This window comes from Trematomus bernacchii, unplaced genomic scaffold (genome assembly GCF_902827165.1).
Source record: "Trematomus bernacchii unplaced genomic scaffold, fTreBer1.1, whole genome shotgun sequence".
Classification (NCBI taxonomy): domain Eukaryota; kingdom Metazoa; phylum Chordata; class Actinopteri; order Perciformes; family Nototheniidae; genus Trematomus; species Trematomus bernacchii.
The window spans coordinates 3,864,506-3,886,124 of NW_022987840.1; the positions used below are offsets into that span (position 1 = coordinate 3,864,506).

Consider the following 21,619-nt stretch of genomic DNA (forward strand, 5'->3'; position numbering starts at 1 on the left):
GCACACATTTAGTCTTTAAATCGTCAATTTCTGACATTTTCTGACACACAGTCAGTAGCTAATTAGTGTTCTCCCATTTATACTTACCAGAAGCTTTGTTTGCAGCTGCCAGCCTCACACAAGAATCTTGTTTACTGTAAGCGGTGGTGTTCAGCATTGTCTTGCAGCAGGAAACATAATTGTGGATGTATTGGAACAGAGTGTCATAGTTTGACAGTTAAGGCTCAGTACTTTAAAATATAAGACTACTGTAGTAAATAGGGAAGAACACATGGTGCTGCCGGAAAGGTGAAGAGCCAGAATGGTTGTCCTTCATGTTTTTTGTATAAGAAGGCTGTAAACAGGCGGGACAGTACTAGAAAAAGAGAAACATCGAAAGAAAGGGACAGAGAGAAAGAAGAGAGACCATTTTTTTCCCGTTTGATAGCTCCTGAGCTAACTGATGCTGTATCGCCCAGTAGCTCACACCACAGCTCCTCAGGTTTCTGCTCATCTGCATGAGCCTCGGAGGCCTCTGGTGTCCACAGACCGGCTACTAATGAGGGGCTGAGACGGGCCGATCAGGTTACATGAACGCGCGCACACAAGCGCACACGCACGTGCACACACACACACACACACACACACACACACACACACACACACACACACACACACACACACAAAAAACTTCTACCTTAGCCTACTCCAACATATTGATTCTGGGTTTACCCATGTGATCTACACACACACACACACACTGAGGCAGGCACGCACGCACGTTTCAAGGCAAAGACTCACATACACAATTACACACATGCATGTACACACATATACGCTGGGCAATTAGGGCTGAAATAAGCTTTGCATACAGTAGTTAAGAGCAGACAGAGAAAGCTGAATCAATGCATGTGTGCTCTCCATAAAAGAAATCTACAAACAAACGTACATGTGCCTAACAAACACACACACAGACACAAACAGAGACACACACACACACACACACACACACACACACACACACACACACACACACACACACACACACACACACACACACACACACACACATACTGGTGGCTGGCTGGCTGGGTGTTGACGATCCAGCCGCAGATGAAAATGGAAAATAAGATGGGGTAGGGGTGGGTGATGTAAGAAGAAAAAAAAAGAGAAGTGAGGAAGAATTTGAGACGGCTACACCCAACACCGTTGTTTTGTTTGGTGGTGTATCGATCAGGGAGGAGAGGATTTTGTCTGACGAGGGGTTTGGGGCTGTGATGTCCAGATCTGTAGATAAAGACAGTGTAGCATGTTATGGCTTACACACAGTCCCCTCTCTGTATCTTGTTCCATCAGCTTGTACTGAACGGCACCTCATCTGATAGGAGACAGAAGACATGTGCTCCTGTAGAGCTCCTTAGATAAACGTATGGCGTTAATATGATCTGGTCTCTGATCTCAGGCCACCCACTCCTTCAGAAATCTCAACCTGAGTGTCTGAAGCTTAAAGGTTTACTCGACTGAGTTCCAGAGATGCAACAGGCTTAAACTAAATAAATGCATCTGTTTTATTTTGAGCTATACTTGCTTTTGATATATTTTTGTTGAAATACACAAAAGTAACACAACATTCACAATAGAAAAACGTTATGTATTCTTGTGGCTTCTGAGAAATATGCTGAAATCACAAAATGGAATCGATGTAAATGTGAAATACGGACTTTAAAAAAGTTCTCAACGTCCTCAACTTTTCACAGGCTTGTTGAGGGTCTCATTACTGCCAGTTTTCTCGGTTGCTCCGCTCTTCAGAAGATAAATGTACCTCAAGTGGCTTTTTTATTGGAGGAAAATTCTCATTATTCACCTCAATACTTGTTGCAGAATATTTAGTTTGAAGAAATACTCACATCGCCTCAGGATAGTCTGGTTCAAGGATTATTAACATCTACATTTTTAAAGATGATTTTTAAAACTGCATGATTTACTCCATTGTTTACTTGCTGGCAGTCATGCAAAATGCACTTTTGTACGTCTTTTATACATGAATATGTGTCCCCGGTGTGTCAGTGAACTCACCAAGTGTCAGAAAACACAACCCTCTCTCTTTTCCTCCATACCCAAATCTCTAAAAACGGGGCTGCAACGAAGCTGATACAGATTTGAAATTGTTCTGACGTCAGAAACAGGGAGCTCCGCATATATGGGCAACTCTCCACCTATCAGGGGAATTGGGCCACGGCCATTGCCGCTCGAAAGCGCTGGAGACGCTGTAGTACATATGCCAGGCCTGTAAGTGGCGCTGTAGTCTGCCACAAAAGCAGCGAAGAAGACTTCTCACAGAATCAGCCCTTGCAAAAACAGGGCTGGAAAAGAGCAAATAGAGCGAAATTAGGCATGGCTAAAATGCATGATCTGTTTGGTATTTTGAAAAAAAAACGTCACAGACATGTTTTGTATAGGTATGGCCCTACAATATATTATTCAAATATAGCATGATAGCATGATAGTCCACTTTAAAGTACAACACAGGGCGTCTAAACGTTATTATTACTTAGCTGAAAACACAATCAAAAGGGAAAAAAAGTTTCATTATTATTAAGCAGGCTTTCAATGCAGATACGATATTAAAAACAACTTCAAGACTAACTAACACAGGGTCGTTACTTTTGAATAATGTTTTTAGAAATTGTAAGGTTTTGTTTAAAAAACCTTCAATCATGTCACAGAACCTTCATCAGCAAATTAAGTTTCCCAATTCTCAAAGCATTGTAGACGTTCAGATTTGCATTTTTCTGAGAGTCATTTATTCACAATTTTTCTAAATTGTCCATGAAGTGATCGGAAAATGGACAAACTCCATTTGATAATGAAGATCATGTAATGTAAACACTACAAAAGAGCTGCTGAAGGACCTTGGGATGAGATGGGGAAACTGAAAAACATCTGTGATCATCCCCATGTTTTATTTCAAAATCTGTTGTATTTTCTAGTTATGGTTGATGTGGTTTTTAAAACAATGAAAAGAGCAACATATATAATAAAAGACATCACATGAGTGTTCTGTACACATGACTTAATGTACAGTTAATAAACTGCAGTCATAAGCAACACAGCCTAATACAGACATGGCAGCTACGTGCATTTACCACTTTAAGTGTAAAAGCCTTTCCTTGTACTTGGTCCAAAAGAGCTTTTACTCATCCGCTCATTCTCTTGTTACTCTCTCTCTCTCTCTCTTTCTCTCTCTCTCTCTCTGTCTTTGTCCCCCACTCTTTCTCCCTTTCAGATGCTCGGCATAAAAACTAAATTGATTGATTATTGTTTAAGGGTCTGACAGAAGTGCAGCCTTGCGCAGACTCTTCCTCTCTGCACCTGTTTAATCCCCCACATGTTCTGGCGGCTCAGATATTTTCCATACACACTAACAGAGACACAGCCTTAAACGTGTTTTGTAAAAAGTTTTATCATGATATGAAGCCATGATGTGATCAAAGGGAAATTGTTCATACATTTTTACAGACTAGTGTGGCTAATTAAGCAACAAAATAATTTGGCAAATATCACCAAAACAGGAGGAAATCCAACATTTCATTTCATGTTCTTTGGTGTCTAGTCAGTGTTTACAGCAGCAGGACAGTGTATGTGGGATCCACTGAAAAGATACATTATCCATGTTCGTGATAATGAAGGAACATGTCACCCAGAGCAACAGTGATGTGTTTTTAATAGTTTTTGGACAACAATGGAGCTCTATGTTACAGAGGAAGAAGATATCTCAGGCTTTTCTTTTCATCGGATCTGCTGCCTTATCCTTTCATCTCAGTGTATAGATTGATTTAGTGCGCTGTGCATTTGCGTGTGTGTGTGTGTGTGTGTGTGTGTGTGTGTGTGTGTGTGTGTGTGTGTGTGTGTGTGTGTGTGTGTGTGTGTGTGTGTGTGTGTGTGTGTGTGTGTGTGTGTGTGTGTGTGTGTGTGTGTGTGTGTGTGTGTGTGTGTGTGTGTGTGTGTGTGTGTGTGTGTGTGTGTGTGTGTGTGTGTGTGTGTGTGTGTGTGTGTGTGTGTGTGTGTGTGTGTGTGTGTGTTCCAGAGAGAGATATAGAGAGGAAGTTAGGGACCAATGCAATGGAGATATGGCTGGTAACGCAGTCAAGTCCATAACACAGGATGCAGTTGATGTGAGTGGACTCCTAACCAGTGTATTTATCTTTGACCTGACAGGGGGAGATTGATTCAAAAGCCAAGTGTCGCAATTAACCCTTTCTATGACCATCAATCACCATAATGCATAAAAACCGTAATCAAATTAAATACCCAGAGAGAATAAGGCCATTATTATCAGTCAAATGTCCACTATACTACCTAATGATTTGATTAGGTTGAATTGTGAACAGGCGTCTGTAAATTAATTGTGCTGATTGAAATAAGGCAAAGGATGGACAGAAATAAAAACGATTTAGTAATCTGCCAGTCATGTTTCAACAGGCTGCATCTCTTAGAGATCAGGAGTCGACAAGTAGTGTGCATCAAGGCCACATAAAGTTATATTCACCAAAATACATGAAGGTTTTCTCCCTCAAAAATGTTGTGTATTTAAACAACAGAACCTTTTAGTTTCCTGTTGTGTATCATCTAAAAACAGGCTGTTGGATGTCTCATTGAATTCAACTCTTCACATGATGTCTCATAATCGTCCATTGTTTAGAAGAGACTTATTTAAATGGGTGTTTTATTCTAGTTGTCTAACTTTATAAAGTTAACAAGGACCTCTGGAGGATGCTGATTGATGATGTGTCTGGTCGAAGCGTGTAGATTACTTGTAATTCGTAGAATAACTCTAATTGGTTATTGTTTTATCAGGACTTATTATGTTTCCCTCCTACCCAGAGTTCCCGTTAGCCGGTAATTACCGGACAATGACCGGTAAAATATGCTGAAGTCCGGCAAATCTAAATCTCTCCGGTCAAAATGTCCGGTCAAAATAATTTTCCCTTAGCGCAATACCGCATCAGTTGCGCCACTTATGTGACAGACAAGAATAGTATGTGACAGACAAAAGAGTATGTGACAGACAAAAATTGTCAATTCTAATGTCTAACACTTAATGTGGAGAAAGAGATGTCCTGTATGGGTTGATTGTGCGTTGATCTGTTGGTAATGCCTCGGGGTTCCGGTGGGCATGTAAACAAATGCATAATGCTGCGCTATACTTTGTGGCCTCATCCGGTTGCATAGCGACGCTTATTGTTTAGGTGTCTTTTAACAAGCAGGTAGTCATATCATTAGCTAGAACTAGCTAGATCTGATCGATATGGACATAAATGCGAGTAAAGTCTAATCTGACAGGAGAGAGAGATCGGCTGCTGCTGACGAGTCGACACGCAGCTCTGCATGATCCCCTGCAGCGGCGAGCAGAGCAAAACACACTTCAGGTTAGAAAATCACACGTAGCTATTTTAATTACCTCTCAAACTACCTAAACTAGTTATAGATATGTTTAGTTTTACTGTCGGGTCACTCATTACTGGATCCGCGAGCTGCATGATACTGACGGGCTGTCAGGAGAAGGAGAGAGCGCTCCGTTTATTATTCCCGCGTTTTTGTAAATTACTGTACACTTTTGAATAATGTAGTTAATCTACTATAATTAGTTTGTTTAATGTCGAATCATATCAATTTGTTTTAAAGCTCAATAAATAACAAAGAAGACCTTTAACCGGCACTTATCTAATTTTGTCCGGAAGATTTCAACTTTAACGGACATGTTGACCGGCAAAAAAATATTCTAACGGGAACTCTGCTCCTACCTGCAGATTTGTGAGTTAGATACTCCTTATAAAAAATGATTGCGCTGTAGTTTTTCTGAAAAGTAAAATCAATTGATTCAAGTCTGTGTCCTATTCAGGTAAAAGGCAGGCAACTTCACAGTGGGAAGACTGGAGGGAAAACAAGCTATATATTAGAAAAGACAAACACAAAGATTTAAGCAAGTATTAACAATATAATGGGGTGTTTGAAATGTCTGCGATTGACTCTCAACTGTTAGCATATACTACAAGTGTGCAACTCCTATCTAGCACAATGGAGACACTCATGCCCAGAGTCATGGTTCCAGACTTGTAAACTTGAAATGAAACCACTTAGCCTATGTAGTATTTACAGTTAAGTGCCTGATAACCCTGGACAACTAAAGGAGGTATTGTACAATATGTGACGAGAACATACATTTCAAGCAGCTTACATTTCATTATGTTGTTGAAATGCTTCTCGTTTAGTTTCTTCTGTCTGAGCTCTCAAACACAGCTCCTTGTCCCTCTACACTATTTGCTGAGCTAGGACCAAGAAAAAGGGGGCGTAGAAGGAAGAGTAATTAAGCCACCAGATAATCCTGACGACGGCAGCAAAAATGTCCATTCAGCTTATGGCCAGTAATTGTGGTCAGGACACTATGACCTTACTCATGTGAAGAGGGACTAAGAGCAATGGGGGTGGGGCACAATATTTGTCCCATGGGTCGAAACGGCTCCGCTCATGTAAAGAACATATATGTATGATGGACAGCCTTCCCACAAGCACCCTTAGTGGCCTGACTTAGAGATAATATGTGATTACATATAGGTTAATGACAGTATCCTTCCTTCATTGTTATGGTTTTTATCATTACAGCTGCAAGTATACTTCTAGTGCTAGAGAAATATAACTTTTAGAGTCTACACACACCACCTTTTACATCTGTAAAGAAAGGCAATGTGAAGCTTTAAAGAAACCCTTGAACAGATTATAATGAATATGAAGAACGTCTTACTTAAAATGCAGATAGTGTACTTACATGAGGAATGCAGAAGCTTACAGCAGTACATCGGTAATACCATTTGAATGTCATGAAGGCAATCTTACAGAACTATTCATCAAATCAGAAAATGCTATCCCTTTCCTATGTTTCTTATAGCTCTTCTCCTTAAAACCTCCCTGGATGTGGAAGAATAAGGCCTCCCACTTTGGATTCTGTTAGTATCCAGGATGCATTTTTCAATGAGAGTACATTCAAATGTATTCATTTTTTGTAACCCAAAAAAATCGAGGCTACTTCACAAGAAAATCTAGAAATCTACCTTGTTTACAATCCCTTAATGGACATCGACGGTTAGTACGAAGCCAACCAAGGGCAGTGATTGGCTTTTACCACAAAATAAGAGGCTACGTGACCTTTAATTTCCCTTTTAGTACATTTCATTACTTCCGATCATACCTCCAGAAAGTCTCAGTCAATAACCCAATGATTTGATGATTTATTAAGCCTCCTGTTTTGGTCGAACCACTTCCCAATTTCTCACGCAACTATTTAGTCTCCTCATTGTCTGCACTTCCCACCAACTTTCATTTCTCTATTCATCCATTTCACACAGACTTCATGGGGTCCTTTGTTATTGGTTGACTTTTAACTTCTTTATCTGACCTTTTCTTTAGGATAGCACATAAGGCCTCCTGAATCGTTCAACAATTTTTCACATCTGCTCAAATGTGTTGGATTTGTTGTTTCTTAAGTTAGGACGGTCTTTGGGACAAAACAAGCATTTTAAATTGATACAACCTAAAATTAGATACATTTTCAAAATCTGTTTGTGTGATTATTTGTGTGATGGGTGCTTTATATATACAGTCTATGGACGGGTGTAATGGTTTAATGGTTACATTGTTGCTAGTGTTGATTAATTACATTGATTGATCGCAATCGACAATGACATCGTATGATTATATTTAAATAAAAGAGGTGAAAGAATTTTAAAAAAAAAGCAGATTGACTAACAGCATTTAGGGTTTTTACTGTAAATAGTTTTAAGTATTTGTCTACCAGTTGGGGACATCAGTAGACAACTGGCGGGGTCTACCAGTCGGGGACATCGGGGACATCTCTAACTTTCACAACTTTTATAGAACCTGAACTCTACAACTGTATTCTAGTTTTATTACAGAAGCTCAACACACTAAAACATCCCTTTGACTTTAAAGAACTCCAAGACAATGACCACTCAATGACAGTTAAGTCAAAGATTTGGATGTTTAATGTTAGTGGCAGCTTATGAAACAAAAGAGGTCGAGTGGGCTGCTGAGATTTGGTAACTTTACGTAATTTCAAAATCATGCTGACGCAGTTTTCAGAGGAACCTTTCAAATTACATTTTAAGATTATTATATTTGAAAAACCACTTAGGGTTTGTCAAGTGTTATGTAGCTAGAGATAATACTGAAGCTCCAGAGCAAAGTATTGGAGAGTTTTCCTCAGTCTGTTGTTCGTATCACGTAAAATGAGTGAAAGTGCAATGCTTATTTCCCCTTTTAGGATCACACTAAGCGAAGTGCAACACTACTCTATGGAGGAAAACAACAGCATGGAGACGTGTAGTCTCTTACTTTCATTTCCTATTATTAAATCCTGCTGGGAGTTCACACTGTTACGAAACAGCTTATTGTGGATACAATGTCTCCTAACCCCTAACCACTTTCATCACTGACCTCCTAAATCTCAACAATCCCTAACCTTCCAACAATCAATTCTACAAGTAGAGAAACATCCATCCATTCGTCCAGCAAGATGTTTCTACAGTTGTGTCTGTGTGAGAGTGCCGCTGCATGCTTCCAGGCACCCAAGAGCCCTGACTTCTTGGCTCTGTTTGCACCTCGAGCTGCTGGCAGGACAGCAGACCTCTCACCCAGGGGGGGCAGATGAGATCTCCATCACCATATCCCATCTCCTCCTCTCATCATCATCAACACACACCCTTAACCCCAACCCCTCCCTTATCCCCCTTTCTCTTTCGGAGGTGTCTGGTGACTCTGGCCCCTGTTATCTTGCCCCTCCCTTCATGGTGGAGGAGAGAGGGAGAAAGAGAGAGGCTGCAGCCCACTACCACCATGTCCCTAGAGGCCCCTTGCCTGCCTGCCTGCCTGACTGCCTGCCCCTCCTGCTGCTCAGTACAGCTGTGGCTCAGCACCAGACCCTGAGCAGCTGGGATTTCCACTCTGCCAGAGAGCCAAGAGAAGAGCCTCAGTGTGTGAAAGCTCCTCATCTCTCTTCGCTGACTCTTCATTAGGTGAAACACACAGACACTGACTCCAACTACAGCTGCCAAAGCTCTTCTCTGGGGCTGAGAAGATCCTCTTTGAGCATGGCTGTGGCACCCTATGCCCTGGCACTTCCCCTGGTGCTCGCCCTGCTCAGCCTGGCACCGGCGCCCGCTTTGGGAGGCTGCCCGGCGGCTTGCAGGTGCTCCTTCGCCATGCTGCAGTGCCTGGAGCCCAATGGTATCACCAGCATCCCGGCACTGGCAACACAAGAGAGTGAGAATGTGACGGAGATGTGAGTATGATGTGCCACCTGCGCTGCATGTGCCTCGAAATAAGCATGAGCTGCCTTGATATTGTTGGTTTGCCAAGCTGGATTTTCTCTGTTTCTACTCATGTTGTCACTCTGGGTTGGCGCTGAAATTGTTCTGAGTGTCTCAATGGCAGAGTTGTCTTTTTTATGGGACCATCTGCAACTGGTGTAATATCTTATCTGCAGTTCTAGTAGAGGGCAATGTTTGCTGGTAATTCTTGTTGTTGTACCATTGTTTGTTATCTAGTCCAGGTGTTCAAATATAGTTATCTAATACTTTTCTCTACAGTCATTGGTTAGCTTTTGGATTGAGTAATATAAATGCAGGTGTAACACTGACTATATCATTCAAGTTTGTGCAATAAACTTGCTCTCTAATGCTATGACTGAGACTAACAATCGCTTCTCTGCATGCTAATGGTTGATGGTTTACTTTGTAGGTATTCGTTTTCTTCTCATTAGTCATTTTTATTTCCTACATTATTTGGTCTGTTTCATATCTTGAGAAGATTCTGTTCTTTGCAGTGTTTGCCGTTTGTATTCAGCTCAGAGAGAATTACAATTTCTAACCAAGTACAAGAGCCAAATATGAGTACCTCAAGATCACACTGGGCGATATGCAAGGCGTTATGTATGACTTGTTGTTGGAGTCAGATGTTTGCTCTGTTGAGAGTAGAGAGAGTTTGTTCTTTGCCAAATCCAGAGACTGATTGATGAAGTGAATGTACTGCTGTTTGAGATGCATTAGCATGGCAGTAATTTGGACACTAGTCATTGGAAATCAATTATGGATTGCTATTGGCAATAACTGGCACAGAGTGACGGGAACTGATGTCCTATTATCCATTGTGCCTCAAAATATGGCCTCAGGGGTCTTTAAAGGATCCTAGTACTAGTGACTTTTGCAGTATTGCAGAAAACAGTGCTTTTTTATGTTATGAGAGCTGCATGTTTATTTGAGTTCAAGATCTGACTCTTCTTTCATTAAAACTAATTTCAAAGAGTACGCATTCAGTACATCACCATGTTATTGGAGTTCAATAAATTGACTTCAGTTTGAACCTTCCTACTGCTGCCTGCTGTTTGTTTCTGACAAAATGTACTTCAAATAAATTCTTCAAAGCATCTTTACATGTCATTTATTCAAAGTGTAACACTGAAAAACTGAGCTGAGAAAACCTCTTCTTATACTTATCTGAAGATTCAAAGTTAGTGTTATCAAATCACAGTCCCAAAGTCTACCACAGGACAAGAAACACGTGTACGATGTTCTGGAGATCACATCATTACTTCATGTACATTTGCCGCCATGCTTTTATCCACGGTAGAGACCAGCAAGCTTTAATCTGAGATATGAGTGGTTGTAGACAGTATTTTATCAATTTGTAAGGCTCAAATGTACATTCCACTTCTGCTGACCTGGGTCGAGGTTGTTCGGACCTAATTCATGTTCCTTCGCTGTGGTTCATCTGGTGCTCAAGAGAAGAACGCTTGTGATGGTCACTTGATGCTGGAGGATAGTTTGATGTACGTTGTTCTTCACAGCCATACAGTACATGCCACACTTTTGATTGTCACATATTTATGGAAAGGCGCTCCCTGGATGTGTTTGAATAAAACTCAAGTTAGTGCTCAGATGAACTGAGATTTCTCACTCGGCTACAGCTGCAGATGACTATTATTTCGCTTTTTCAAACTTTGTATGAAAAAGGAACTCAAATCTGACCACCTGTGATTTAAAGACGGCTGCTGTATTATTATGCAACCCACCATCAGTTCCTATATGGAAAAGTAAATGTCACTCTCCTCCCACCACCGACGCTGTTCTCTCTTTGTTCCTGTCCCCAGATCGGAGCAATTAGCACTTAAGAAGGAACTACATTTGTGAAATGCTATTTCGGTGGAGCAAGTCAATTTACTGCTGCTTTCTGGCTCTATTCAACGACATGCCATACTTCTCCTCTTTTCCTCCCCCTCTGTCTCCTTCTCCTCTCGTTTCCTCCCCTCTCTCTCTCATTTCAGAGGTATTTCCTTGTACCTGCAGCTAAACATGTTTCGTAGAGCTCAGGGTGAGGCTCGACATTCTCTCCAAACCGTTCAATCAATAAGTAAGCGGACCGTTTCCTCGGCTTCTGTTTACCGCGGTGCTCTACATGCCAGCAAACAACAACACTTCTCTGTATTGGCAGCGCAAGGCAATACAGCCGATACGCGGAACAAACAAGGGGCCATTAACTGTGGAACAGGGGCCAAAATTCATCATGCGCTGAGTTATAAATTCAATTTTGTGAATTGCCAGTCAATGCCTCCACCCGGGAACAATAGATGATATACAACCCACTTGGCTCAATCCAATAAGTAACGGCGATGGGTGATCCTGGGCCCACCTGCCCTGTAATCACATTATTGCTGTGGGTCAATCACACAGGAATAAAAAGGTTTGTGTGTTGCAGCCGACAAACAGGGAACTGGGAGGTTGAAACAACGCCACATGCTGAAAGTGGCTGTCATCAACTAGAAATGACTGCAGGTATTTTTTGGCATATGCATTGAACACTATAAAACCATGGGAACAAATCTTTATTCAAATAATTGCAGTACTGTATGACAAAGGGGTGCCCCCATAGATACGTCTATCTATTCTTCCTAGCCACCTCATTATTTTTACTTTACTACATTTCAGAGGAAAATACTTCACTATTGACTACATTTTTACAGCATTAGTTATTCTTGCAAATAGTATTAGGATTTCACAGAGAACTATAAACTGATAATCATACTGTAAATAGATCTGTCGTACTAGCAGCATATTAGGAGCAACATTTTATGCTTTTATTAAAATTGTAGCCCTATTATGTCAAATGACCCTCTAAAAAACGGTCTGCCTTCTTTAACTAATTCTGTCCAATTAAAATGAGGCTACTTTAAAGCCAATATTTCACCATTATTTAACTAAAAAGTTGGTTTTAAAATATTTGTCTTATAACATGAAAATACTCTGATATACAACTTCTATTAGATAATACCATGTGAATTGCCAACAAAACGTAACCTGTTTGTGCATTAATTAAATAACCTTACATATTCCCTTCAGTTAGATTCCAACAAACTAACCTTAAAGTGCTTGGTGCACATAATACTACATTGAATATACTCATCATTTAATATTATACTTTCTCAAATATCCTCATCCCTCTCCAAAAAATAAAATAATATTTCCTTTTTATTACAATTATCTGTTCACTTATTTTCAAAGGAACGCTGCCCCAAGGATTCGATCACATGTTCATGAGAGGGCTTAAACACATTCACATTGATACATTGAGAGTCCTCCTGAGCTACATGGGCAATGGCAGAGAAAATGTGGACAGTTTGCAAAATCCTTTTTAGGTCCTATCAAGGCCATCTATTCACATCCCATGAAAAGAGATGGCTGGCCTTGTGTTGAGTGCTGAATTGATCTACAGCTCACTAGTTATTCTGAGGAAGGCTATGTCTGGAAAAGTGGAAAATTACTCATTGAGAAGACTTTCCCATCAGCCTTGTCTACCCGGCATCTCTTAAGGCATTATTATTTTTCCACATGAGCAGTAGATTAAGTTATTATAGCTTTGTGGTTCGTGGGTCCCTGGACATTACGGCTTGTTTTGTTATCTGTTTGTTCAGTGGATGTCAGGGAGGTCAGACGTGTCATTGGGGTTGAATTTGGACGCTAAACCCTCTTTATTTAATGCCTGTCTTTATGTTCACGCTGATTCACATGAGCGTTGTTTCAAAACTCCCTCCAATGGGTTTTTTCCCATCTGTGAGAGCTTTTCTACCAGCTCTCACTAATAATGTCTTTAAACAGATACATTAATGGGTTCTGTAATTACTTAGTCATTATTGAGACAAATGTTACACAGGAGACTCAAATTCAAGTTTATCCTCTTGGTTGCTTTCAGTGTTAAGTCTTAAATGTCATCTTCAATAGGCATTTCTTTGTGTTCTTTGTCTAAAATATGCACAACCTTTTTGTAGTTCTGGCTGCATAACTGCCTTTTAAAAATGTCAAATTAGTATTTTATTGTCCCCTTTAATTGGTTGGTTGAAATGCCCTGAATGATAAACACAAATGATGATTAACTTTGCATGTCCCTGGTGAAGAAAATCATTCACGTTTTATTTTTGTATTTTTTTTCAAGTGGTTTCTTTTCTGTCTATTATTTTCATGTAGTTTGGTATTAATTGATTATCTAGACATCAAAAGGCTGAAGGTCTCAGACATTTTTTATGTATTTACCTTGTAACTCTCTCTCTCTTTTCCACTCCTTTTTTGCGCACCAGTTACATTGAAAACCAAGACGCCCTGGAGAATATAACAGAGATTGATCTTGCTTACTACAGAGAGCTGAAAAACCTGTAAGTATTTAATTTTCTCTTAACTAAGACCATTTTCTGTAAGACAAATACACATGGTTTATGTTTTATACTATCACAATATTGTTTTATATACCATACTGAGAACAAAGATTTGTGGAGGCTGTGGCTCAGGAGGTAGAGTGGGTTGTCCTTTATTCACAAGATTGGTAGTTCATTATCCTTCATATATCCTCATGTACAAGGGTCCATGAGCAAGAGACTGAACCTCAAGTTGCTGTTGTTAGGCAGACCAGCAAGAAGCCTTAAGAGGCAGGTTGTAAAGAATTTTGCTGGATAGCTAGGACGGGACAAATGTTGGTATTTGTAAGCATTTTGGTTTCCATTTGTACTCTTCAGTAGTAGAGCGGGCAAAGACAAGTAACGCATTCGCCATTAGGTAATGTAGGAAACCCATCCGTTTTTGTCGGGCACCAATATAGCTTTTTGTTATTCACTTAAAACAGATATCCTCATACAAATGCAAAATCATCGTCAGACTGATAGCCAATCCAAGATGAATGGCTCCCTAATATCAGGCTACAGCGGTTAAATCCATAGTTTAATCTACCCCTTAGACTGTATGGTTATGTAAACGCTAAAACACCCCCCCAAACTTTTTATCATACACACCGCTTCAACATGTGGAGATTTCCAAACCTTGCATGCAATGCCTAGTAACAGTTTTGGATGGTAAGCTAACAGTCTTGCGGGAGGGGTTTAGGGTTCTCCAAAAAGTTGGGAGCATATTGTCCAAAATATCATTGTACGCTGTGAAAATGAGTTTTTCCCTTAGTTGAACCAAACGGCCTTGACCAGAGCCCTTTTTTAAAGTAGAAATACCAGAAATTCATAGATTTCGGTCTCTCAATTGAGAGTTTTTTAACCAAAAACTAAAAGAAAATGTTGGCAGATTTATCGAATATGACTATATTGCAACTCCTGCTTTTATTTCTCACACACACATTTCAGTATTTCTGAGTTGTAATGTGTTGTGTTTTGCTAAAACAAAGAGTGTTTCACTGATCATTGTGCTTTTCCTCCCCCTCCAGCACGGTCACATCATGTAAGCTGAGGCTCATCTCTATCAATGCCTTCCAATTCAACCTCAAGCTGCAGTATGTGTAAGTGTCCTCGTCAATACAAAAGGATTGTCTTCCCTGTGTCATGTTGTGACCTGTATGTGGGTCAGCCTATTTGTCGCTGTCAGTCAGTGTTCAGCCAGTCCTTTAATATTGCACGTCAGATGAAGCGAGAGGAACAGTTCTCAAAATCACACTTGCTCTAATAGTTGTATTACTCATCCAGAGATCTGGTAAATCTGTTGATCATTTAAGATACTCAAACCACATATTGCATCTATTTGAAGCCTTTTAGATTGATTATGTCGTTTTTATAAATATAACATGTTTTTTGTGACATTGGATCCCATTATGAATTAAAGGAAGTTGAATTAGTGTACTTCCAAGTTGGTTTCAGTTTCTCATAAATTCGTTTTTAATAATCGAATATTATGAGGTTATGGACAAAATTGTCAATTTGAAGACGTCTTCTTGAACTTTGAGGGATTGAGATCAACATTTTTCAATACTTTAATATATATCATAGAGAAATCTGTCATTGATATATCGAAAAACGTTCCAACAGAATAGTGCAGATTATTTGCTAATTAATATTCATTTTTAGCCAAAAGTAAATAAATCGATTTTTGAAGTCTTCCACATGCTGTATCATAAAATCATATCACTTTTGTTTGATAGTAAATATAGATTCAAGATTCACTACCTGCTTGTTTATCAATAATCTAAAAAACAAACAAAAAGCAATCAGCTGGGTATTTAAAACAAACTTGTCACTTATTATTAAAAGTCACACCCTGTAAATTGGGTCAGTCTTTACATTTCTGATCAGTTTGGCCTCTCAATCCAGACCCAACAATAAATAATACCATGAAGACTTATCGACTGGAACAATCACCTCTGTCTATTCATCAGCAGCTGACCCTTATCGCCACCATCTTGTCCTCATCGTTTCACTGAGCGTGTGCGACATGTCTGATGTTGTTTATCTAAAAGACAGGCGGGTTACGAGGACCAGATATGGGGGGGTGGTGGAGGAGGTGAGGTAGGTGGGGTGAGCTCGAGAAATTGGAGAAGACATCCACCAGTCACCTTTTACTCGCTCACTTTGGGCGGATTATCGACAACTGATGCATAATAAATACACTCCACTAAGGGTCCATTATCACTTAATCAATACCTCACCGTGGAGGGAGACGGTGGGCCGGGTTGGGTGGAGTACAGGGGCTTCTGCGTGACAGATATATTTCTGAGATTAAGAGGGACAGGCTATAACCAAACTAAGCAGGAGGCTAGCTTTAACCACTTTTCCTTTCTCTTTTTACGCTAGTCTTCCCCTACTCAATTGTCTTTTATAAAATCCAGTCCTTAAGAATGGCAAAAAGAAATTGAGCTGCTATTCCCGGCTCTGCTCTCCCCCTGTGGGCCCAGGCAGGAATCGAGCTGGTAATGGATAAGCCCCAATGGCTAACCCATCTGACATGAACTTTTGGGAGCAAGGAAAACAAATAATTGAACCCTTGGCCCTGCCAGAGTGAATATGTATTGGCTTCCATGTGCGCGCTCCCCAGTGTGGCTATTTGTCATCTTCTGAGGGAGGTTTATTTACAGCCTGGCTTCTTTGGCTGTCTGAGGATCATTTGAGAGCCACTGTGATGATATGTTAGTGCCCTCGGAGGATTGGCCAAAAGATATGTACTGTAGCATTCATCTATCACAGGATCATAATGATTGCCTGACATACACAGTTTTAGAGGTAGGATTACATTAAGAGAAATAGAAATGTTTTGAAAGTTTAGCTAAAGCCCATCATAATAGTGTACTTAGTGGCACAGCATTGTAGCATGATAACGTGGTCCCAATGACATTGCTAACATGCTAATGTTACGTCTATAATACTATTTACAAAATGTATCATCCTAGTTTGTCATGCTAGGTTACTAACATTTGCAAATGAGCTAAACAAAGAAATAACTACAACTGGCTGATCACAAAGACAATAGTTTTGCAGATATTTAGTCCTAAACCATCTAAAAATTAGGACCTGACTATGGCACAAAAGGAACATTTTGAGGATCACCAAAGTCTTTTCAATTTATCCTGAGTGCAAGGAATGTGTTTTTGATAGCAAGGTAAGAAAAAATAGTTTATGAGATATTTCATGTGAAAACAACAAATGTCAATATCAAAATGTCCCCGGATCACATAAACCATGAGGATGCATCCTCTGGACATCATGAATGTCTGTTAAAGGTTGAATGGCAATAAGTGTCAAGATATTTCACTAAAAGTTAATAATTTACAATATTATTGGTGCCAGGGGAAAGTCAGAGGATCAGCTAAACCATGACGATTCATTCTCTCGGGACCATCAATGTTGATTAAAAAAAACTCGATATTAATCCACATAAAAGCCCTTGAGATATTTCTATCTGAACCAAAGTGGTGGACGGAGCGACTGAGATTTTCATCTCTAGAGCTCCGCAGCTAACATGGCTAGAAACTCACAGTACTTATGGCGGCATACAAATAGTCAAATGTCAACAATAAATGGGAAACCTTTTCCCCAAATGCAATTCTGTAGCCGAGCTTCCTCCTTCCTCCGAGAAGTGTTTGTGACTCAGGACTAATCACCTTATTTACTGAACACTAAGCAAACCCTGAGAGAGGTGTGCCGGAGGTGTTTGTGCATGTGGCTCCTGGCTGGTGTGAAATACTTGCCAAGGTAATTGATCAGAATCCATTTGGATGCATTAACGTTTTCCACTGAGAGAGTAATTCAAAGCAGGTAAGCATTGCTCTAAAAGTGAGCAATCACATCACCGCATGACTCAAATGCAGAACAGGACTAGATTACAAACAATAAAAACAATACTACTTTAACTTTTCTTTCATTTAGGCTGAGAATAGTTTTGTTGATTGATGAAAGGATGTTTCCTGTGGTATTATGCGAAACACAATATAACATTTAAAAAAAAATGCGATTCCAAGGTACTCCGTTAATCTCTGCGGGTGGTCATTTCCCTCTAATGCTAACTATCAAGCCACATAATTCAGCCAAAGCGAACAAGGTACAACATACAGTAGGTTGAATGACTGTGGTATTACATATTGTTTAGCCAAATAAACAGCATTACAAATGTGTGTTTTCTCTTTATTTCATAGGAACCTGGCATCAAACTCTCTGGAACACATCTCCTGGAGGGTGTTTCATTTTCTACCACTGCTCAACCTGTGAGTAATACTCTCTCAATCTCTCTTGTTCAGCAAAACAAGTTAAAGTTCCTGGCCCCTGAAGTTGGCTTTCAAGGATTAAAACAATCTCACTCATTAGGCTGCACATCATCAGAAGGAAAACATCATAATATTCTGCCTAGCAGCAGGTTTTACATCTAGGTTTGCCCACAGTGCCCATCAGTTGTGTTGCCATAAACTACTTCTAATGTGCATCAATGGCTTACATTATGAAAAGAAACGTTTTGTTAAGGTATTCAATGTTTCAATTGTGTACATTTTCTTTTGTAATCTTTTTTTTTGTATTTATTGTACAGGCTACAGACACAAAACATGGACATAACAATTACAAAATAGGAGACATTCCTATCTCAGACAAAAAAAGACAACAAACAGAAAAAATAAAATACAGTCAGTAGCTCATTTCAACATTTAATACAAAAAATAAATAAAATGGGTTGACAGTCCAATATCATCAAAAGCACATACCATAAATGTTTACATGGACTGCCCCCCCTCCCTCCCCCCTCCCTTAGGGGAATTCATCCACAAAAAACACACTGGACGCTGCACTAGGTCAGAAACCAGAGGAGACTGTGAAGTCCACCGTAGACGGACCACTTTTGGACAAAATGTCCTCTCCATTAAAGGCAGCTCATTCTGGAATAGCCTCCCAACTGAGATACAGGATTGTCCCACTCTCAATAGCTTTAAAGGTCAACTCTAAGAATGGTTGAGAAACAGCCAGACGTGTAATCACCGCTAAATGCACTTTAACACAGGGGTATCTTCTCTTGCACTTTATGCATCTCTTGTATCTTCTCTTGCACTTTATATGTCGTTGCTGCTATATTGTACTGCCATGTGGTAAATACTTGTATGCTGCTCATGCTCTTTTGCATATCATGTATTTATTTTTTGCTATGTATATAAATGTCATGTTCTTATATGTTGTATGTCAGGGACTACGGATGGAAATTAGCTCAAAGCTCAAATCCGGCATATTTACACTTGAAGCATTATTTGTCTAAAGTGTTCATTAATGTGCACTGTCCCGGTTCAAATAAACGATTAAAATGAAAAAATAAAGAAAATAACATGGCAAGCATATTTATATGTATTGTTCCTTTTTATCCCACTCTTCGCTAGAGCTGATTGTTTCCCATTTCATGGTGTGTTGAGCCACTCTTTGATTCTTTGTGGCAATCATCCTTTCCAAAATAAATTTTCACACACCTTCAATTCAGATTTTTCCTTGATTGAGTTTAAAAAATAAGTATTTTAGCCAGAAGAATAATTGTATTCATCAACTGTGTACTGTCCTCATCCAAAAGCCCAAACAAAACACCAAAGTGCAAAATCAATATAAAGTGTCTTACGCCAATTTTGAATCTCAGTCCTGCTTTGCATCTTTAGTTATTAATTGAGCTAGCACATTATTGCCACGTTCTTTTGAGCCAATAGGGGTAGAGTGTTATTATTTAAAATAAGAGGGGTGTGAGACGATTGTTTTGATCTTAAGGTACAATTCTTCAAGGATTTATAAAATATCAAAAATACATGTTTCTAATATTGATATTGGTTCCAAAAAGCAGAGAAACAACAATTATGTGATTATACATGCAGTGAGCAAAAAAGGTTATTCAAGTATCAAATGAAGTGAGTCTCCAATAAATGACCTCAGATTTTATCTTGAAAAGGTATTTGCAAGACAAAATTAAAAGTTGCTGCTCTTGTGTACCTTGTGTGATCTTGTCAGAGAAATCTAAGGGAATAACATTTTTAAGTTTTTAGCCAGTGGAACTAATTCTTCCTCCTTTTTCTCTTCAGGGTTTTGAGGGACAACCCCTTATTTTGCTCATGTGACCTCCACTGGCTCCAGCATTGGCAGCATAATGAACGCGGTGACCTGGACAACCAGATGTTGTCTTGTTTCTCCAATCATCAAGAAGTACCCCTTAACTCTTTGGTGATAGATAACTGCAGTGAGTAATATCTGACCTTCATAACTGAACAACACACATGTTTACAATAACATGTGTAAAGCATAGATCAAATCTCACAGTAAAGTTTGCATATTCGTAGATTCTGGATTTCTCAAAGAAGGAGATTTAAGGATTGTAATACAATTAAAGTTGGATTTTTTTGGGAGACTAAAGCAATTTCTTCCAATCTATCTATATCTTAAAGGTGGGGTAGGTAATTTTGGAGAAACCAGCTCGAGTGCGCTAGAATTTGAAAATACACAGCCGGAAAAAATCTGCCACTTCCTTACAGAGCCCCTCCTCCAACCCCACACGAACGCGCACATGACCAATGAGGGCACGAGATAAGTTTGTGCACAGATGGAAGGCTGACAGGCAGGTAGGCCATCCAGTTATTTTAAACCCGGGCCGGCTAAAAATGATTGGTCGTGCTTTTTTACAGTACTACGGCTTCCACAGATGACATTTTTTTATAGATCTTTTGTCAAAGCACTTAAGATATTCATTTCTATCGGGATGTTAAGAATATAACATGGAATATAACAAAAAGTATATCTCGAGCCGGTTTCTCAAACTTACCTACCCCACCTTTAATAACAAGTTAAATGTTGATTGCAGATATCTGACAGGACATGAACTCCAGTCTTAGAAATTATATATTTCATTATATATATTATAATATTCATTGCTATCGGGATGTTAAGAGCATTCCATGGAATATAACAAAAAGTGTATCTCGAGCCAGTTTCTCAAACTTACCTACCCCACCTTTAAGGGATCCTTAAATATTTTTGTTTTAAACATCACAACATTTATTTATCTTCTTCATAAGTCTCTCTCTTATGTGGTGCAATCAATATTTGAAATGACGCAACTAGAAAAGGAATAATAAATAACCGTTTGTTGTTATTATTCTGCAAATTAATTCCTTTAACAAGCAGGGGTGAAGTGAAATGCAGAGAAGAAATTCAGCTTTGTTGTTTTAATCGCTAAGACTGGGAACATCTTGTTGCCAGGAAACATATGGGAGAGTTTCTCTGAACAGCTGCAACCCCATGGCTCTCCACACTGCGTTGTACCATCACATCTCACACGTCTCCTCTGCTGCTCTCAGGTCTGCCCGAGGTGACTATTGTCCCCTTCAAAGACTCAAAGACTAAAGATGGAGGCAACCTGACGTTTGCGTGTCAAGTGACAGGAAGTCCCACTCCCAACGTGAGATGGCGAACTCAAGAGCTCAACTCTCACTTCTTCACGCAGGTAGTAAACTCCTTTCAATATATGTTTATATCATAAAGATATTGACAAGTACTGAAAATAGGATGGCTCCTCTGTCTCTCTTCTCAAGGTTTGTTCTGTTCTTCTCCAGTTTTAAGTTTTCTTAGGAGATTTTATTGATACAAATCAGGATAGAGACACCTGAGATCCCTTGTTTGTCCCTAGATTTAAGATTTCATGTTTTGCAAATGTTCCAAAATATATCGTATTCCTTCCCCTCGTCTATTTGATATTTTTTGATGCTTGCAAGGTTTAACTCTAAGATCCACTTTCTCTCGCTTGCTTCTAACTCT

The 21,619-nt window shown here is 39.5% G+C and overlaps 1 protein-coding gene across 2 annotated transcripts in view; it reads left to right on the top strand.

Annotated features, from left to right (window-relative positions):
* The first annotated feature begins 9,143 nt into the window (after positions 1-9,143).
* The window catches only part of ntrk1 (neurotrophic tyrosine kinase, receptor, type 1), a 28,136-nt gene continuing 15,660 nt past the window's right edge, over positions 9,144-21,619 (top strand). For both annotated transcript variants that reach the window (XM_034112641.1, XM_034112642.1), the window contains exons 1-6: positions 9,144-9,334; positions 13,679-13,753; positions 14,803-14,874; positions 17,995-18,063; positions 19,894-20,048; positions 21,163-21,308. In XM_034112641.1, the coding sequence (XP_033968532.1) occupies positions 9,144-9,334; positions 13,679-13,753; positions 14,803-14,874; positions 17,995-18,063; positions 19,894-20,048; positions 21,163-21,308 (708 nt within the window). The remainder of the gene's footprint in view (positions 9,335-13,678; positions 13,754-14,802; positions 14,875-17,994; positions 18,064-19,893; positions 20,049-21,162; positions 21,309-21,619) is intronic.